Source organism: Chiloscyllium plagiosum, unplaced genomic scaffold (assembly GCF_037043375.1).
Source record: "Chiloscyllium plagiosum isolate Xiang-an unplaced genomic scaffold, Cpla_swu_hap1 HiC_scaffold_33, whole genome shotgun sequence".
NCBI classification, from domain to species: domain Eukaryota; kingdom Metazoa; phylum Chordata; class Chondrichthyes; order Orectolobiformes; family Hemiscylliidae; genus Chiloscyllium; species Chiloscyllium plagiosum.
In genome coordinates, this window is record NW_028270171.1 from 1,892,015 (window position 1) to 1,911,064 (window position 19,050).

A 19,050-nucleotide genomic window follows, 5' to 3' on the forward strand; every position below is an offset into this window, starting at 1 on the left:
TATTTGAATTCCTACTTTTACTGAGTCTTGAGTTTATTAAATTTTTTTCTTGGGATGTGGAGACTTTAGAAATGCTTTATTGATTGCTGTTCCCGGTTGATGAGGTGGTTGTGAACGCGCCTCATGTACTGCTGTCTTTGGGCTGATGGTAGATTTTCTCTTCAAAATGGCCATCCCTCTAACATAAATGTGATCTGCCAATTTATCAGCAAAGCCCTGCTTGAGGTGACCCTGTCAATGGAAATAACACTCAAATCTGACAAAGACATCAGCTCCTGTTCAAGCACTGAAACAGATGCATATGCAATGTTCCGAAATCTGAAATGCCTTTTCTCTTTTACACAGAGTAATAACCCACAGTCAGCAATGGGATACTGAGTAGTGAAGCTACTTTTGGTGATGTTGGTTAAGGGGATCCCTGCTATCAGCCTTTCCCTACAATTCCATAATTCCTGCCAGAAAACACAAGGGAATTGAATAAATACATGAAGGGGGGAGAATATGTCGAGCAATGGGTTAACAGCAGAACAATAGGTCACACAATAACTGACAGGGCCTGCTTTGTGCTGAACGATTCTATGATTCATGCTCAACAGTAATTGTCTTTCTCAAACAATAAAGACAGCAACAACCCAGTGTCAAATTTGAAACTTGGGACAAAGCACCAACTGTGTCTAAGAGCCAAAGGATGTTTCCCCTGGCAGCAGAGTCGAGAACTATGGGTCCCAATTTTCGGATACAGGGTAGAGAGTCAGAGAATCATACAGCTCAGAAACAGACCCTTCAGTTTAACCAGTCCATGCTGACCATAATCTCAAACTAAACCAGTCCCATCTGCCTGCACTTGGCCAATATCCCTATCCCCACCCCCCCTAAGCTTTCTTATTCATGAATTTATAGAATAGAATTCATATAGTGTGGAAACAGGCCCTTTGGCCCAACAAGTCCACACTGATACTCCGAAGAATTACCCACCCAGACCCATTCCCCTCCCCTATTATCCTAAATTTACCCCTGACTAATGCACCTAAACTACACATCCCTGAACACTACGGGCAATTTAGCATGGCCAATTCACCTGACCTGCACATCTTTGGATTGTGGGAGGAAACTGGAGCACCCAGAGGAAACCCGCGCAGACGCGGGGAGAAGGTGCAAACTCCACACAGACAGGCACCCAAGGCTGGAATCAAACCCGGGTCCCTGGTGCTGTGAGGCACAATGCTAACCACTGAGGCACTGTGCCACCCACAGTGGCCCATATCCAAATGTCTTTTAAACATAGTACCTGTACCTGCATCCATTGCTTCCTCTGGCTGTTCATTCCACACGGTAAAAACAATGACTGCAGATGCTGGAGACCAGAGTCTAGATTAGAGTGGTGCTGGAAAAGCGCAACAGCACCTCAGGCAGCATTCGAGAAGCAACAAAATCAACTTTTTGGGCAAAAGCCCTTCATCAGGAATACAAGCCATGTATTCCTGATGAAGGGCTTTTGTCCGAAACGTCGATTTCTCCTGCTCCTCGGATGCTGCCTGAGGTGCTGTTGTGCTTTTCCAGCACCACTCTAATCTAGACTCTGTTCATTCTACACATCAACCACCCTCTGTTTAAAACATTGCCCCTCATATCTTTATTAATATTTTCTCCTCTCACCTTAAAAATATGATCCCTGGTCTTGAAATTCCCCATCCTAGGGAAAAGACAGCTGCTATCACCTTATCCATATCCTCTGATTATCATATAAATCTTTATAAGGTCACCCCTCAACCTCCTACGCTGCAGTGAGAAAAGTCCCAGCCTATCCAGCCTCCTTTAACTCAAACCCTCCATTTCTGACAACATCCTGAACCAATCTCTTATGAAACCCTCTTCAGCTTAATAATATGCTCCCTCTAACAGGGCGACCAGAACTGGATGCAATACTCCAGAAGTGGCCTCACCAGTCCTGTACAACCTTAACTTCTATACACAAATGCCTGAAGGAACACTTGCTAATGCCTTCTTAATCACCTTAACAATATGATTCAAACTTCAAAGAATTATGTACCTGAACCCCTAGGTCTCTCTGTTCTACAAAGCTACAACGTGAACCAAGGCCCTAGTTTTAATTGTTTAGGTCCTGCCCTTGTTTGTTTTACCAAAATGGTGTATCACTCATTTATCCAAATTACACTCCATCTGCCACTCCTCTGCCCACTGCCACAATTGATTAAGGCCATGATGTGCAGGAGCCGGTGTTGGACTGGGGTGGACAAGGTTAAAAATCCCACAACACCAGGTTATAGTCCAACAGGTTTAATTGGAAGCATTAGCTTTCAGAGCGCTACACCTTGGTCAGGTAGCTACCACATGTTCCATATACCTGAGTAAGGAGCAGTGCACTGAAAGCTAGTGCTTCCAAATAAACCTGTTGGACTATTACCTGGTGTTGTGTGATTTGTAACTTTGTCCAATTGATTAAGATCATTTAGGACTGAGATAAGAAAACATTTCTTCATTCAGAAGGTGGTCAAACTGTGAAATCTGAAACCACAGAAGGCTGTGAGTACATTCAAGAGATTGATACATTTTTAGGTATTAAAGGCATCAAGGGCTATGTGACATTGAGATAGAGGATCTGTCATAATCACATGGATTGGCAGAATATGCTCAAAGGGCTAAATGGCCTACTCCTGCTCCTCGTTTCTGACATAATGGATTTTGACATTAGTTAAAAAGTTGGTTTCCAATATAGGAAAATTCCAGGCACATGTACCACAACAGGCACTGGGTGACCAATACAGGAGCCAAGAGATTTCAGGATCATTCTGAAACTTTCAGAGTGTTTTATTGACTAAATCCTTTAGACAAAAGGTTCCAATTAATTTTACACAATTTTAAAACTTTCTCATCTGGGTTTTATTGAGCTGAGGTAAACCTCGACTAAAATCCCTTTTCACTTCCTAGATCACGTGTGCCTGGAGATGACTCGACCTTGTACAATTTTCAGGTTCTGAAATGTTACCTTTTCTCTAAAATGTAAGCAGGTGAAAATGAGCAGACATGAGCACAATGTGACTGACCTTCAAACAGAGTTTCAAGATCATGAATTCTTCCCCCACAGATTAACAGGTTTGTGGAACAGACTTGGTGAAAGTAGTTAAAGGTGAATGAATTAACTCAATTAACTCAAAGCTCCACAAATATTTTGGATTCAATATTAGAAAGAGAAACTAATGATCAAATACCCAGTGATGTGGAGTTTGTGCTGTGCAGGGAGCAGAGCATTCGGGGAATCTGGTTGAGGGTTCAGCATTTCAGGCAGGTCGATTCCAGTCCCAGAGATTCAGACTGGGCCTGTCATTTCCAGCAGGTCATCAGGTTCTGTCTTGATAATTAACTTTCTGAAAGAGAAACTTTGAGGCAAAGCCACCAGAGATTTTCAATTCCAGAACAGAATAAACAAATTACATTTTTGGCATTGATTGCTAGAACTGAGCTGTCCCGAACACAAATCAAACAGAACAATTCCAAGTAACATTGTTCATTTATAAACGGAGTCAGGAATTAGGATATCAGAGAGATCCTATTAAACAGACAGAATGTATAGGTTCAAAGGGGTTAGACTGGGTGGGATATTAAAGGGAACGGGGAGTGAGGGGGTGAGTGGGATTAGACTGGGTGGGATATTAAAGGGAGCGGGGAGTGAGGGGGGAGAGTGGGATTAGGCTGGGTGAGACATTAAATGGTGTGGGGAGTGAGGGGGAGAGTGGGATTAGACTGGGTGGGATATTAAAGGCAGTGGGGAATTAGGTGGAGAGTGAGATTTGGCTGGGTGGGATATTAAAGGGAGTGGGGAGTGAAGGTGGAGAGTGGGATTAGATTGGGTGGTATATTAAAGGAAGTGGGGAATGAGCGGGGAGAGTGGGGTTAGGCTGGGTGGGATATTAAAGGGAGTGGGGAGTGAGGGGGTGAGAGTGGGATTAGACTGAGTGGGATATAAAAGTTAATGGGGAGTGAGGGGGCGAGTGGAATTCGACTGGGGAGGATATTAAAGGGAGCGGGGAGTGAGGGGGCGAGTGGGATTAGGTTGGGTGGGATATTAAAGGGAGCGGGGAGTGAGGGAGAGAGTGGGATTAGTCTGGCTGCCTTATCAAAGGGAGTGGGAAGTGAAGGGGTGGTGAGTGGGATTAGACTGGGTGGGATATTAAAGGGAGCGGGATGTGAAGGGGGGAGAGTGGGATTAGACTGGGTGGGATATTAAAGGTGAAAGTGAGGATTGCAGATGCTAGAGATTAGAGTTGAGTGTGTGTTCTGGAAAAGCACAGCAGGTCAGGCAGCATCGTGGAGCAGGAAAATCATCGTTTCGGGCCCCACCCCTTCATCAGGAATGAGGCTGGGAGCCTTGGGGGTCGAGTGATAAATGGAAGGTGGCTGGGACTGGGGAGAAGATAGCTGAGAGTGCAATAGGTGGATGGAGGTGGGGATAAAGGTGATAGGTCGGAGAGGAGGATGGAAAGGATAGGTGGGAAAGAAGATTGGCAGGTAGGACAGGTCAAGAGGATGGTGCTGAGCTGGAATGTTGGAACTGGGGTAAGGTGGGGGAAGGGGAAATGAGGAAACTGGTGAAGTCCACATTGATGCCCTGGGGTTGAAGTGTTCAAAGGCGGAAGATGAGGCGTTCTTCCTCCAGGCGTCGGGTGGTGAGGGAACTGCGCTGGAGGAGGCCCAGGACCTCCATGTCCTCGGCAGAGTGGGAGGGGAATTGAACTGTTAGGCCATGGGGCGGTGGGGTTGATTGGTGCGAGTGTCCCAGAGATGTTCCCTAAAGCGCTCTGCTAGGAGGCATCCAGTCTCCACAATGTAGAGGAGACCGCATCGGGAGCAACGGATACAATAAATGACAAGTGTGGAAGTGCAGGTGAAACTTTGATGTGGAAGGCTCCTTTGGGGCCTTGGATAGAGGTGAGGGGGAAGGTGTGGGCATAGGTTTTGCAATTCCTGCTGGGAGGGGAGGGTTGGTGGGGGCTGTGGATCCGATGAGGTAATCGGGGAGAGAACAGTCTTTATGGAAAGTGGATTGGGGTGGTGAGGGAAATATATATCTGATGCTGGGGTCCATTTGTAGGAGGCAGAAATCGTGGAGGATGATGTGATGTATACAGAGGTTGGTGGGGTGCAAGGTGAGGACTAGGGGTGTTCTGTCCTTGTTGCAGTTGGAGGAGTGGGGTTCAAGGGCAGAGGTGTGCAAAGTGGATAAGATGCGTTGGAGGGCATCATCGACCATGTGGGAGGGGAAATTGTGGTCTTTAAAGAAGGAGGCCATCTGGTGTGTTCTGTGGTGGAACTGGTCCTCCTGGGAGCAGATACAGTAGAGGCAGAGGAATTGGGAATACGGGATGGCATTTTTGCAGGAGGCAGGGTGGGAGGTGATGTAATCCAGGTAGCTGTGGGAGTTGGTGTTTGTAGAAAATGTCAGTCACCGTTGATGGAAATGGAGAGTTCCAGGAAGGGGAGAGAGGTGTCAGAGATAGTCCAGGTGAATTTAAGGTCAGGGTGGAAGTTGATGACCTGTTCAACTTCCTCGTGGGAGCACGAGGTGGCGCCGATGCAGTCATCAAAGTGGCGGAGGAAGAGGTGGGGAGTGGTGCCGATGTAACTACGGAAGATGGACTGTTCCACGTAGCCAACAAAAAGACAGGCAAAGCTGGGGACCATGCCTAACCCTTTTCATCTGGAGGAAGTGAGAGGATTTGAAGGAGACATTATTGAGGGTGAGCACCAGTTCAGCCAAACGAGTGAGAGTGTCGGTGGGAGGGTATTGTTGGGGACGTCGGGAGAGGAAGAAATGGAGGGCTTGGAGGCCCTGGTCATGGCGGATGGAGGTGTAGAGGGACAGAATGTCCATGGTGAAGCTGAGGCGATGGGGGCCAGGAAACAGAAGTTTTGGAGTTGGTGGAGGGCGTCGGTTGTGTCCTGAAGGGAACTCCTGGATCGGGGGCATAGGACAGTATCAAGGTAGGTGGAGATGAGTTCGGTGGAGCAGGAGCAGGCTGAGTTGATGGGTCAGCCAGGGTGGTCAGGCTTGTGGATCTTGGGTAGGAGGTAGAACTGGGCGTTGTGGGGTTCCTGAACAATGAGGTTGGAAGCTGTGGATGGGAGATCCCCTGAGGTGATGAGGTTGTGAATGGTTTGGGAGATGGTGGTTTGGTGATGAGAGGTGGGGTCATGGTTGAGGGGGCAGTAGGAGGAGGTGTGCTCGAGTTCGCGTCTGGCTTCAGCAGTGTAGAGGTCAGTGCGCCAAACTACCACTGCACTTCCTTTATCTGCTGGCTTAATGGTGAGGTTGGGATTGGAACAGAGGGAGTGGAGGGCTGCGCGTTGTGAGGGTGAGAGGTTGGAGTGAGGGAAGGGGGTAGTCAGATTGAACCGGTTAATGTCTCGGCGGCAGAGGGAAATAAAGAGGTCGAGAGCTGGTAATAGGCCAGCATGGGGTGTCCAGGTGGATGGAGTGTGTTGGAGGTGAGTGAAGGGGTCTTCGGAAGGTGGGCGGGAATCTTGATGGAAAATGTAAACTCGAGGCGACGGAAGAAGTGTTCGACGTCACAACACGCGTTGAATTTGTTGATCTGGGAGCGGAGGGGGATGAAGGTAAGGCCTTTGATGAGGACTGATTGTTGGCCCTCAGTGAGGGGCAGGTCAGGGGGGATGGTGAAAACACGGCAGGGCTGGGAGCTAGGACCTGGAGTGGGGCTGGAGCAGGGAGTGGGGGCAGAGACTTTTACTGGAGTAGGTGTGGCATTGGGGAACAGGAGGTGGCATCAGTTACAGAAGGGTGTGGGGCATGAGGGGGAAAATGGGATTAGATGGAGTGGGGAGTGAGGGGGAGAGTGGGATTAAGCTGGTTGGGATATTAAAGGGAACGGGGAGTGAGGGGGTGAGAGGGATTAGACTGGGTGGGATATTAAAGGGAGCGGGGAGTGAGGGGGATTAGTCTGGGTAGGATATTAAAAGGAGTGGGGAGTGAGGTGGAGAGTGGGATTAGACTGGGTGGGATATTAAAGGGAGTGGGGAGTGAGGGGGAGAGTGGGATTAGACTGGGTGGGATATTAAAGGGTGTGGGGAGTGAGGGGAGAGAGTGGGATTAGACTGGGTGGGATATTAAAGGGTGTGGGGAGTGAGGGGGAGAGTGGGATTAGACTGGGTGGGATATTAAAGGGTGTGGGGAGTGAGGGGGAGAGTGGGATTAGACTGGGTGGGATATTAAAGGGTGTGGGGAGTGAGGGGAGAGAGTGGGATTAGACTGGGTGGGATATTAAAGGGTGTGGGGAGTGAGGGGGAGAGTGGGATTAGACTGGGTGGGATATTAAAGGGTGTGGGGAGTGAGGGGGAGAGTGGGATTAGACGAGGTGGGATATTAAAGGGAGTGGGGAGTGAGGGGGAGAGTGGGATTAGACTGGGTGGGATATTAAAAGGAGTGGGGAGTGAGGGGGGAGTGTGGGATTAGGCTGGGTGAGACATTAAATGGAGCGGGGAGTGAGGGGGAGAGTGGGATTAGACTGGGTGGGATATTAAAGGGTGTGGGGAGTGAGGGGAGAGAGTAAGATTAGACTGGGTGGGATATTAAAGGGAGTGGGGAGTGAGGGGGAGAGTGGGATTAGACTGGGTGGGATATTAAAAGGAGTGGGGAGTGAGGGGGCAGTGTGGGATTAGGCTGGGTGAGACATTAAATGGAGCGGGGAGTGAGGGGGAGAGTGGGATTAGACTGGATGGGATATTAAAGGGAGTGGGGAATGAGGGGGGAGAGTGGGATTAGACTAGGTGGGATATTAAAGGGAACGGGGAGTGAGGGGGCGAGTGGGATTAGACTGGGTGGGATATTAAAGGGAGCGGGGAGTGAGGGGGTGAGTGGGATTAGACTGGGTGGGATATTAAAAGGAGTGGGGAGTGAGGGGGGAGTGTGGGATTAGGCTGGGTGAGACATTAAATGGAGCGGGGAGTGAGGGGGAGAGTGGGATTAGACTGGATGGGATATTAAAGGGAGTGGGGAGTGAGGGGGGAGAGTGGGATTAGACTGGGTGGGATATTAAAGGGAGCGGGGAGTGAGGGGGGAGAGTGGGATTAGGCTGGGTGAGACATTAAAGGGAGTGGGGAGTGAGGGGGAGAGTGGGATTAGACTAGGTGGGATATTAAAGGGTGTGGGGAGTGAGGGGAGAGAGTGGGATTAGACTGGGTGGGATATTAAAGGATGTGGGGAGTGAGGGGGAGAGTGGGATTAGACTGGGTGGGATATTAAAGGGTGTGGGGAGTGAGGGGAGAGAGTGGGATTAGACTGGGTGGGATATCAAAGGGAGTGGGAAGTGAGGGGGAGAGTGGGATTAGACTGGGTGGGATATTAAAGGCAGTGGGGAGAGAAGGGGTGAGTGGGATTAGACTGGGTGGGATATTAAAGGGAGCGGGGAGTGAGGGAGGAGACTGGGATTAGACTGGGTGGGATATTAAAGGGAGCGGGGAGTGAGGGGGTGAGTGGGATTAGACTGGGTGGGATATTAAAGGGAGCGGGGAGTGAGGGGGGAGAGTGGGATTAGGCTGGGTGAGACATTAAATGGTGTGGGGAGTGAGGGGGAGAGTGGGATTAGACTGGGTGGGATATTAAAGGATGTGGGGAGTGAGGGGGAGAGTGGGATTAGACTGGGTGGGATATTAAAGGGTGTGGGGAGTGAGGGGGAGAGTGGGATTAGACTGGGTAGGATATTAAAGGGTGTGGGGAGTGAGGGGAGAGAGTGGGATTAGACTGGGTGGGATATCAAAGGGAGTGGGAAGTGAGGGGGAGAGTGGGATTAGACGAGGTGGGATATTAAAGTGAGTGGGGAGTGAGGGGGAGAGTGGGATTAGACTGGGTGGGATATTAAAAGGAGTGGGGAGTGTGGGATTAGGCTGGGTGAGACATTAAATGGAGCGGGGAGTGAGGGGGAGAGTGGGATTAGACTGGATGGGATATTAAAGGGAGTGGGGAGTGAGGGAGGAGAGTGGGATTAGACTGGGTGGGATATTAAAGGGAGCGGGGAGTGAGGGGGTGAGTGGGATTAGACTGGGTGGGATATTAAAGGGAGCGGGGAGTGAGGGGGGAGAGTGGGATTAGGCTGGGTGAGACATTAAATGGTGTGGGGAGTGAGGGGGAGAGTTGGATTAGACTGGGTGGGATATTAAAGGCAGTGGGGAATGAGGTGGAGAATGAGATTAGACTGGGTGGGATATTAAAGGGAGTGGGGAGTGAGGGGGAGAGTGGGATTAGACTGGGTGGGATATTAAAAGGAGGGGGGAGAGAAGGGGTGAGTGGGATTAGACTGGGTGGGATATTAAAGTGAGTGGGGAGTGAGGGGGAGAGTGGGATTAGACTGGGTGGGATATTAAAGTGAGTGGGAGAGTGGGATTAGACTGGGTTGGATATTAAAGGCAGTGGGGAATGAGGTGGAGAATGAGATTAGACTGGGTGGGATATTAAAGGGTGTGGGGAGTGAGGGGAGAGAGTGGGATGAGACTGGGTGGGATTTTAAAGGGTGTGGGGAGAGAGTAGGATGAGACTGGGTGGGATTTTAAAGGGTGTGGGGAGAGAGTGGGATGAGACTGGGTGGGATTTTAAAGGGTGTGGGGAGAGAGTGGGATGAGACTGGGTGGGATATTAAAGGGAGTGGGGAGTTTGCAGAAATTTGGGAATATTGCCGAGTTTGGAGCCAGTGAGCTGGTCTGAGCCAGTATTGTCCGGGTTTAAACCCCAGTTAGTCATTAATGCAGGAATTTATAAACATAACTGGTGTCAGTGACGGCCCAGAGAGCCCGTTCTCTATAAAAAACCGGAGCAGCAGCCACTCCAGCTCCACAGACAGACCCTTCAGCCCCAGGGACAGAGACAGAGACAGGGTGATGGCCACTCGGTGGGGAATCTGTGGAGCAGGCAAGATCAGCCATGACTTCATGGTGGCGCTGAAAACCCTTCCTGCATCAGAACATCAGGTACAAGAGGAGGAAGAGGAGGAGATGGAGAGAGAGGGGAGGAGAGGGTGGGGTGGGATGGGGGAGAGAGCAGGAGGGAGAGAGAGAGAGGGCAGGAGAGCGCGGGCAGGAGAGAGAGAGAAAAGGGAAGGAGGAGAGAGAGTTAGAGAGAGGAAGATGGTGAGAGGGAGAGGGAGGGAGAGGGAGGGAGGGAGATGGAGGGAGGGAGATGGAGGGAGGGAGATGGAGGGAGGGAGATGGAGGGAGGGAGATGGAGGGAGGGAGATGGAGGGAGGGGGAGACAGGGAGATGGAGGGAGGGGGAGAGGGAGATGGAGGGAGGGGGAGAGGGAGATGGAGGGAGGGGGAGAGGGAGATGGAGATGGAAATTGTGAAAGTGGAGAGAGGAGAGGGAGAAAGAGAGGGAAGAGATAATGAGAGGAAATAGTGAAAGGAGAGAGGGGAATGGAAAGACATTGATAGCAAAAGGGAGATAGAGGGGAGATAGTGAAGGAGAGAGGGATTGTGTAAATGGATGAGTGATATTTTTCGAGGGAAATAGAGAGAGGGAGTGAGAGAGGTGAAAAGATAGAGAAGAATAGAGAGAGAGACGGATTGGGAAAGAGAAGGATAAAAAACACAGAGGGCGAGAGCCAAGCAGGAGGAGAGATGAAGGGATGAGGGATAGAGAGGGGATTAGACGCAGAGATTTGAAGGGCTGATAGAGGGAGTGAGTGTGGTGGGAGGAGAGAGAGGGGAGACAGGGAAGGAGAAAATGAATGTGTGAGGGTGAAGGGTAAAGCAAGAGAGGGGGTAAAAGGGAGAGGTTAAGGAGGAGAGAGAGACAGGAGGGAGGGAGGGATGGGAGATTCGGGGGTGGACTGAATGCTGGAGGGAGTGAGTTGGGGGGCAGTGGGGAGTGTCTGGGGGGTGGGGTGGGGTTGTGTGTGGAGATTGAGGGTGAGGGGAGTGGGTTCAGTAGCTGCTGTAACCCCAGCCTACCCCCTCCCTCCGCCTCCCAGCCTCACTCTCTCTTTCTCTGTGTGTGTGTCTCTCTCTCTCTCTCTGTCTGTCTGTGTTTCTCAGGCGGTGGCTGTTGCCTCCCGGGATTCCTCCCGGGCCCGGGAATTCTCGGAGCGACATGAAATCCCCAAGTCATATGGTTCATACAGAGAGCTGGCGGCTGATCCTGATGTTGGTGAGATTCCTGGGATTGGGGCTGCTCCAAGGCACGGGGAGGGAGAGGGCAGGAATCTCGGGATGTGTCCTCCTCTGGTAGCTGGTGACATTTACTTCCAATAAACACCATCCCAACAGGCAGCAACTAACTAACATCATCCTACATGCAGCAGCTAACTAACAACTAACTAACATCATCCCAACAGGCAGCAGCTAACTAACAAACTAACTAACATAATCCCTACAGGCTGGAAATGTGTTGCTGGAAAAGCGCAGCAGGTCAGGCAGCATCCAGGGAACAGGAGAATCGACATTTCGGGCATAAGCCCTTCTTCAGGAATGAGGAAAGTTTGTCCAGCAGGCTAAGATAAAAGGTAGGGAGGAGGGACTTGGGGGAGGGGCGTCGGAAATGTGATAGGTGGAAAGAGGTCAAGGTGAGGGTGAAAGGTCAGACTGGGGTGGGGGCGGAGAGGTCAGGAAGAAGATTGCAGGTTAGGAAGGCGGTGCTGAATTCGATGGATTTGACTGAGACAGGGTGGGGGGAGGGGAAATGAGGAAACTGGTGAAATCCGAGTTCATTCCTTGTGGTTGGAGGGTTCCTAGGCGGAAGATGAGGCGTTCTTCCTCCAACCGTCGTTTTGTTGTGGTCTGACGATGGAGGAGTCCAAAGACCTGCATATCCTTGGTGGAGTGGGAGGGGGAATTGAAATGTTGAGCTACAGGGTGGTTGGGTTGGTTGGTCCGGGTGTCCCAGAGGTGTTCTCTGAAACGCTCCGCAAGTAGCCGGCCTGTCTCCCCCATATAGAGGAGGCCACATCGGGTGCAGAGGATGCAATAGATGATGTGTGTGGAGGTGCAGGTGAATCTGTGGCGGATATGGAAGTTTCCTTTGGGGCCTTGGAAATCCCTACAGGCAGCAGCTAACTAATAACTAACTAACATCATCCCAACAGGCAGCAGCTAACTAACAAACTAACTAACATCATCCCTACAGGCAGCAGCTAACTAACAACTAACTAACTAACAGCATCCCTACAGGCAGCAGCTAACTATCAAACTAACATCATCCCAACAGGCAGCAGCTAACTAACAAACTAACTAACATCATCCCAACAGGCAGCAGCTAACTAACAAAATGCCAATTGTTGTAAAAACCCAGCTGTCCTTACCTGGTCTGACCTACATGTAACTCCAGAACCACAGCAATGTGACTGACTCTTAACAAATCCCACAAACAAAATAAGTGTGTGAAAATAATCGTGTGACAGTAACAGCAAAGCTCTCCATTTGACTGGAACAGTGAGAGTGAGAGTAAAAATGCGTGCGACACTAACTGTATTTATCACTTGGTTGTCAGACATTGTTTATGTGGGAATCATTAACCCAGAGCACCTGAAGGTGGCTTTGCTCATGTTGGCGGCTGGAAGGAATGTTCTCTGTGAGAAACCCTTGGCCATGAACCTGCATGAAGTCCAACAGCTGGTCAGTGCAGCCAGAGACAAGAAACTTTTTCTCATGGAGGTGAGTTCAGGCCCTGTATCTCACTCCTGTTCCTCAAACGTATCACTCGAGAGAACACACAGATCAAATGAGATGAATAAAATAAAACCTCAGGGACCCAGCGTCAGTTTCCAATGCACTGAACTGATAAACATAGGTAAAGCTCCCTCTATACTGTCCCCATCAAACAGTCCCAGGACAGGGACAGCACGGGGTTAGATGCAGAGTAAAGCTCTCTCTGCACTGTCCCAATCAAACACTCTCAGGACAGGGACAGCACGGGGTTAGATGCAGAGTAAAGCTCTCTCTACACTTTCCCCCATCAAACACTCTCAGGACAGGGACAGCACATGGTTAGATAGAGTAAAACTCTCTCTACACTTTCCCCCATCAAACACTCTCAGGACAGGGACAGCACAGGGTTAGATAGAGTAAAACTCTCTCTACACTTTCCCCCATCAAACACTCTCAGGACAGGGATAGCATAGGGTTAGATTTAGAGTAAAACTCTCTCTACACTTTCCCCCATCAAACACTCTCAGGACAGGGATAGCATAGGGTTAGATTTAGAGTAAAACTCAAAGGACACAAGAACATGTAAATACACGAATGTATCCTTTAACCCTACTCCATCTTAAGATAATTATGGCTGATCTTGGACTTTACAAATGCTCTGCGCCCTCCCTGTATCCCATGATTCCCTGAGAGATTAAACCCATGCTTTGTGTGTGAAGGCTGCTGGTGATAATCCCCGATCAGTCAGATCCTGAGTGAATTCTGGTTTGACAAATCATATCTTTAATTTTTTTATAATTGGTTGGCATTCAGTTAGTCAGCAAAATGTTCAAACAAGGCTGCAAATGTTCTTTAACAATAAAAAGGTTTATTCCACAAAACACTAAGCAAATTCAGCTATATACATAGAACATTACAGTGCAGTACAGGCCCTTCGGCCCTCGATGCTGCACCAACCGGTGGAACCAATCTGAAACCTATCTATCCTACACTATTCCATTTTCATCCATATGTTTATCCAATGATCATTCAAATGCCCTTAAAGTTGGCGAGTTTACTACTGTTGCAAACAGGGCATTCCACACCACTACTACTCTCTGCAACCTCCTCCTTAGCTTCCCAAAGAACCCCATGTTAAATTCTATCCGGCCCAGGGGACTTACCTATTTTCACACTTTCCAGAATTACTAACACCTCCTCCTTGTGAACCTCAAACCTCTCTAGGCTAGTAGCCTATATCTCCGTATTCTCCTCGATAACATTGCCTTTTTCCAGTGTGAATACTGACGAAAAATATTTATTTAGCGTCTCTCCTATCTGCTCTAACTCTACGCACAACTTCCGCTACTATCATTGATTGGCCCTAATCTTTCTCTAGTCATTCTTTTATTTCTGATAATCCTATAGAAAGCTTTAGGGTTTTCCTTGATCCTATCCACCAGTGACTTCTCAAGTCCACTCCTTGATCTTCTTAGCTCTCTCTTTAGGTCTTTTCTGGCTAACTTGTAACTCTCAAATGCCCTAACAGAGCCTTCATGTCTCATCCTAACATACGCCTGTTTCATCCTGTTTCCCAACACCATTCATTATAGAGAATCAACCCAGAGTATTATCACTTCCATCTCAGTTTTTAAAAATCTTTATCTGACACTTTCCAGTTACATTACCTTGAACTGCTCAGATCATTTTTTAAAAAAAACTCCTTTCCAAGTCTCTGGCATGAACCTCTCACAACTGTGATGGCCTAAACTTTTAAAATTATAACGACTTCAAGATTTCTATCCCAACTTTCTTAGCTTGAAAGCTTTGTAAACTAGAAAACGCTTCTGTTGAAGTGAGTCATTTACCTGAACTGAGCTGATTCCCTTGCTAGCGGGAACTGTTTCACCTTCTGAACTGAACTCCAGATTTGTCTGAACTAAAACTTCAAACTGTTCTGATGTCAAAACCAAACTTATTTCTTTAACGTGTTTACTCTGCTTGTCATAAAATCAACAGCATTTTATGCATGAACACTTCCAGGAGTTCTCCCAGGCACTCCGTTGCAGTCTTTCATGGAACTGGATCTATTTAGGTCATTGTTCCAAATTTACTTTCTGATCTTTTCAAAAATAATCCTTCATAGAACTTTACATCCATATCCATCTGCCTCTATTTGGATATTCAAATTCCAAAAATAATATATTATACACACTTACCACACAAATATATTCAATAATAGAGCACCACAATTATCTTGGACAGAAAATTTTGAAAATACATTACATTTTAATCAAATGTTTCTCTGCACATCAGTGTTAAATGATTGACCCCTTGTCCTAGGTCCCCCAGCTAAGGAGAGACACTGTCTCAGTACCTTTTCTAGCCTGTTCAGAATCTTGAAACTCTTGCAATGAAGGCCACATACCACGTGCTTTCCCAATTGTTTGCTGTATATGCACACTAACCTTTTGTCTTTGTTGTTTTATTAATGTCAGATTTTTTGGAACATCATTTACAATTTTCATATTTTAAAAAAAATTTCTTAGTGAATACTCTCACACTTCCTCAAATTATATGCCATTTGCTATTTTGTTGACCACTTACTTAACCTGCCTATATTTTTTACAACCTGTTTTCCTCTCAACCTTGATCCCCAACCACCTCAGTATGTCAGCAAACATAGATATATTACTCTGCCGTTTCATCCGGGCTATTAATATGGATTATAAATAGCAGAGTCCTCAGCACCGATTGTTGCAGCACTCCACTAGCTGCAGCCTATCAACTTGAATGCCTTACTTATACCAGTTCCTGCACCTTAACCAATTCTATATCTGTGCTAATACATTAGCCCCAACTCCATGAGTTCTTATCATGTGTTTTAACTTTTGTATGTCACCATGTTGAATGCCTTGTAGCAATCCAAGCAGACTACATCAACTGGCTCCCCTTTATCAATCCTGCCAGTTACCTCCTAAGAACTCTAATATTAATGTTTTTAAAGCAAATTGCCTTATTCTAATTACTGTATACCATGTTTTACTCATTACAATAAGATTTTCTTAATAATGTGCAGTTTTTTTCCCAATGATTGACATGAGGATAGTTTTTTTCCTACCTTTCTTGAATATATTAAGTACCATGTTTTCATTGGTTTTTGTCAACATCCCTAATATTGTGAAATATTTGTGCATCTTGAAATCCTACATTGAGATAAATCATCCATTTTGATGGTGCTGCTTGAGTGGACAATACTGGAAACTGGGAGAATGCTTCACTATTGAAGGAGACTTGGGATCGGAGCGAAAAGAATGGATTATCTGGAACACTGATCTTTCAGCAGTATAACACTCCCTTACTACTGCACTGAAGGACCAGCCAAAACCAGCTAGATGGACACCCCAACTTCCAAAACAGCAAAAGCAGCTCACTAACACCTTGTTGAAAATTAGTGGTGTCACTTAGTTGCTGGCTGTACTAACAACAGCTGTTTTGGTTTAATTCATCCTTGAGATGTAAGAACAGTGGCAAGGCTTGCACTTACTGCCAGACCATAAACAAATTATGTCAGTGGGATCTGAATCTTCAATCCTGCTGATGGTTTTGGTTGTGCCAGTGTGGCTAATGGTAGTGAACAGTTTTAAGTATAGAATTCTACTGGGTTTATACGTAATTGTTTTGTATTCTTAGGGAGTGTGCTAATTTCAGGGGAGAATGTTGGTTCTTGGAAGGAGTAATGCCCAGAAGTGAGTTGATTGTGAGAATGTGCCAGGCATTAGGAGCAAGCTGACTTTTCGTTTTGTGTTTACAGGGTTTATGGACACGGTTTTTCCCAGTCTCTAAGGCAATCCGTGCTCTGCTAAAAGAGAACAGTGTGGGCGAGATTAAAATAGTTAAAGCAGAGTTTGGAACGCATATGATGGAAACTCCACGGCTGGTGGAGAAAGAGTTGGGTGGCGGAGTACTTCTGGACATTGGCTGTTACTGCTTGCAGTTTGTCTGCATGGCGTTCCATGGTGAAAAGCCAGAGTCAATTCATGCCACAGGATTCCTAACTGAGAAGGGCAAGTAGCAATTGTATTGGAGACAAGTGATACCCTCACCCCAGTTCAAAATGTTCCATCTCTACACCCACGAGCCACAATCGTCTGTTGCTTCCTGACCAGGTTCTTTCTCATATCTCTATAGGAGTTGATGAAGCAGTAACCATTGTGCTAAAGTACCCCCGAAAACGAATGGCTATGGTAACTGTATCCATGGCAACACAGCTCACTAACCAGGCAACCATCTGTGGGACAAAAGGGACAATCACAGTAAGTTTCCCCTCTGTCCTTGTATATGCAGAACACCATACAATGTGCTTTTACTGGTGGGTCCTGTAGTATACAACTACGTGGAGCCAGTCAGTTTTTGCTCACCATCTCCAGGGTCCCAGCACCTGCACATCCAAGAATGCCACAATTTGATTTAACCAAGCAGTGGCTCACTCCCAGCAATGCTCAATAACTCTGGACAGTTCCAGACATCCATATCCTAGCAAGTGCTCATTCTTCATATGGCACAAGTAAGTCATATACTTTTACATCTAGCACCTTCCCCCCCCCACACATCCCCTACAGTTACTGATTATTGAGTCTCATACCAATACCAGTGACTGGTGAATGCAAACATGTGACATTCTCCAAAATAAAAAAACACAAGTAACAACTAAAATCAAGTTGAGATAAGACTGGTTTTGTGACATATCTTTTCCCATCAAGGTTCCAGGCTATATGTGGTGCCCAACAAGTCTGGTGGTGAATGGGAAGGTCCAGGAGTTCCCACTGCCACCTCCATCTCAACCTCTCAACTTCACAAACAGCACAGGCCTGCGTTATGAAGCTGACCAAGTGAGGCAATGTCTTCAGAAAGGTAACTCCTGTAAGAAATGATGCAGTGGTCCCATTACTGACCTCTAAGCCATAATAGTACTTAATTAATGCAGTTTAATAATATCTATTAGCAATGTGGAAAAGGTTTCACTGCATATATTCCTGAAGATTTGAGTTCCCCCTCAGAGGTTTGGTGCCTGAGAGGATTGCAGTACAAACAGAATGGGTCTTTGTTACTGATCTGGTCAACACAGCTTAGTTATAGAATTACCTAATTGGAAAATTCAAATACTGTTTACTAGGATTGCAGTGATTTTAGCTGAACTCAGGAAGAAACCTACTGCTATTTTAACTTGTGGTTTAATTGCAGGGCTAAAGGAGTGTCCGGAGCTGCCACTGGCTGAAAGTGAGCTGATAATGAGCATTTTGGATGAGGCACGAAGGCAGCTGGGGGTAGTGTACGCTCAAGACAGCCTGAAGCAAGAAAAACTCCTGATTGTGTGAATGACATGAAAATACTAATTCATCCACAACTACTGAAAGCTTTTAAAAAGCCCACAATTAGACACTTACTGGTCACTGCTGTACCAAGAATCTGCGAACCTGCCAGTGAAATATACCTCCAATAAATTATAGCATTAATCGCTGAACATTGTACAGCAGTGCCAGCCATCCCTGTACATGGGGCAAAGCATCAGCTAGCCCTATGCACCCTGGTTGAACCCCTCTCCCAAACAGCCTGTACTTCCAGTGGAGAAACAAAGTGGAACCAGAATAGAGAAATTTATGATTAACCCAGCACCATCTGATGAAAAAAAATTACTTTGAAACTCAACATCATTGTACTCTCAAACCAACTAACCCAGCCACAAGTGGTTATGTTATTTAGTGACAATGCCTGGGAAGTTAATAGGGCTGTCCAGTGCAGTGTAACTGCACCACACAAATCAAAGATTGAACTCATTGCAAAATAAAATCTGGTACAAACATTTGGGTATCATGCCGATTTGACTCTGTAAAGAGGCCTAGAAATTCTTATATCATGATCAACATCTTAGAAAAATAAACATGACACTTTCAGGCAACAGGATTTGTCCACATACTTTATTGCAACTGATTCATTTCAATCATTCAAAATTTCTGGAATTGTTTCTTTGCTCCTGCAGCTTTGGTGACCTTGAGGACGTTAAAACGCACAGTCTTACTGAGAGGCCGACACTCTCCCACAGTCACACTGTCCCCATTCTGCACATCCCTGCAACAAGACGACAACTGTCAGAACACTGAAGCACTGGCCTTTCTCAGTAAAGAAACCAGTAACTACAGGTTTCACTTAATGGACCAAATTGGTACAGCAATGACCAATCTTACCAGCATAGCCCACTGGATGGTAAACCAAGGACAGCAGTACTACTTATCTCACCACTCCTTGACCCACTTACAAGAGTTGTCAAACTCAGAATGGTAGTTAAAGCCTACTCCACCTGATGTCTCCCATTACTACACTTTTTATTTGAACCCTCCCACAA

General features: G+C 47.1%; 2 protein-coding genes across 3 annotated transcripts in view; one reads left to right on the forward strand and one right to left on the reverse strand.

The window, feature by feature from the left end:
• Positions 1–19,050, reverse strand: part of rps11 (ribosomal protein S11) — a 42,171-nt gene that overhangs the window by 15,316 nt on the left and 7,805 nt on the right. The window contains exon 5 of one of the 2 annotated variants that reach the window (XM_043679396.2): positions 18,611–18,776. The exons of the other annotated variant lie outside the window; for it this stretch is intronic. Coding sequence (XP_043535331.1) covers positions 18,653–18,776 — 124 coding nt within the window. The 3' untranslated portion in view covers positions 18,611–18,652. Of the gene's footprint in view, positions 1–18,610; positions 18,777–19,050 lie in introns of those variants that run through there. 2 annotated transcript variants of the gene reach the window in all.
• On the forward strand, positions 9,873–18,025 carry LOC122542000 (trans-1,2-dihydrobenzene-1,2-diol dehydrogenase-like). The gene is made up of 7 exons (XM_087978139.1): positions 9,873–9,996; positions 11,061–11,172; positions 12,511–12,674; positions 16,462–16,714; positions 16,839–16,963; positions 17,411–17,561; positions 17,892–18,025. The coding sequence occupies exons 1-7, from the start codon at positions 9,907–9,909 to the stop codon at positions 18,023–18,025; spliced, it is 1,029 nt and encodes a 342-aa protein (XP_087834265.1). The 5' UTR covers positions 9,873–9,906.